At 43.1% G+C, this 849-nt stretch overlaps 1 protein-coding gene across 1 annotated transcript in view; it reads right to left on the reverse strand.

The window, feature by feature from the left end:
- Positions 1 to 849, reverse strand: part of LOC103366577 (target of Nesh-SH3-like) — a 22286-nt gene that overhangs the window by 17907 nt on the left and 3530 nt on the right. The window contains exons 3-4 of the mRNA XM_008294346.1: positions 733 to 801; positions 40 to 172 (exon numbers count right to left, since the gene is read on the reverse strand). Of these exons, the coding sequence (XP_008292568.1) occupies positions 40 to 172; positions 733 to 801 (202 nt within the window). The remainder of the gene's footprint in view (positions 1 to 39; positions 173 to 732; positions 802 to 849) is intronic.

The following is an 849-nucleotide window of genomic DNA, read 5'->3' on the forward strand; positions in this document are numbered from 1 at the left end:
TAAAGCACCACAGACTGACGTAAAGCACCACAGACTGACCCGTCCTCCAGACACTCGTTCATGACGTTGCCTTCGTAGGGCGTCTTCAGGTGGTTTCCCCAGGACAGCAGCACCGCCGTTGGGCTCACCGAGCCGATCACCAGGTGCAGCGGCTTCTCCAGGTTCACTTTACCTGCCGACAGGTGACACATCAGACTCTTGTTCTGGGGTTTGTTCACGTTCACTGTGAAACCACGGCTGCCACCACTTCATTAATACATAGAAACTGTTGCACCAACTGAATGTTTGTCTGATTCAAACTAAAGGTTGTCGTTTAATGAATTCATTTCTACAAAAGCATGAAACCCACAGGAAGCAATCTGGTTGAAGCCACTTAATTATTATAAGTAATCAGCTTCAAGCTGGTGTTTCTGCTGCTGATCATTTAATAATTAAAGTCCAGTTAATTAAACAGGAGAAGCTGATTCCTTTAACTCAGTTTGGTCTGTTGGTTGAACAAAATTTTATTAGAAATTTAATTTGTTGTTGAGATTTAAATTCAGTTACTCAACTAAACGTCGTCTTTATTTAAACACAACTGTAGAAAACAACTTAGAGTTTTAATCAGACGAATGCTTGATTGAAGGAACAACGTTGTGTCGACCAAACACTACATTTAAAACAATGTTTTACTGCAAACGTTTGGAACCAGAGGTAAAATGGCTGCCGTGTGGCGGTGGTTGCCGTGGTTACCTGTGCAGTGTTTCTTCACGTCGTTGGCTGGGATTGGCTGGACAGCAACCAGGTACTTCGGTTCTGCATCTGGAACCAAACGAGGTTCTGTTGAGTTCTCAGAACAAACAGTTTCTT

The sequence above is a fragment of the Stegastes partitus genome, unplaced genomic scaffold, assembly GCF_000690725.1.
Source record: "Stegastes partitus isolate 25-593 unplaced genomic scaffold, Stegastes_partitus-1.0.2 Scaffold954, whole genome shotgun sequence".
NCBI lineage: Eukaryota > Metazoa > Chordata > Actinopteri > Pomacentridae > Stegastes > Stegastes partitus.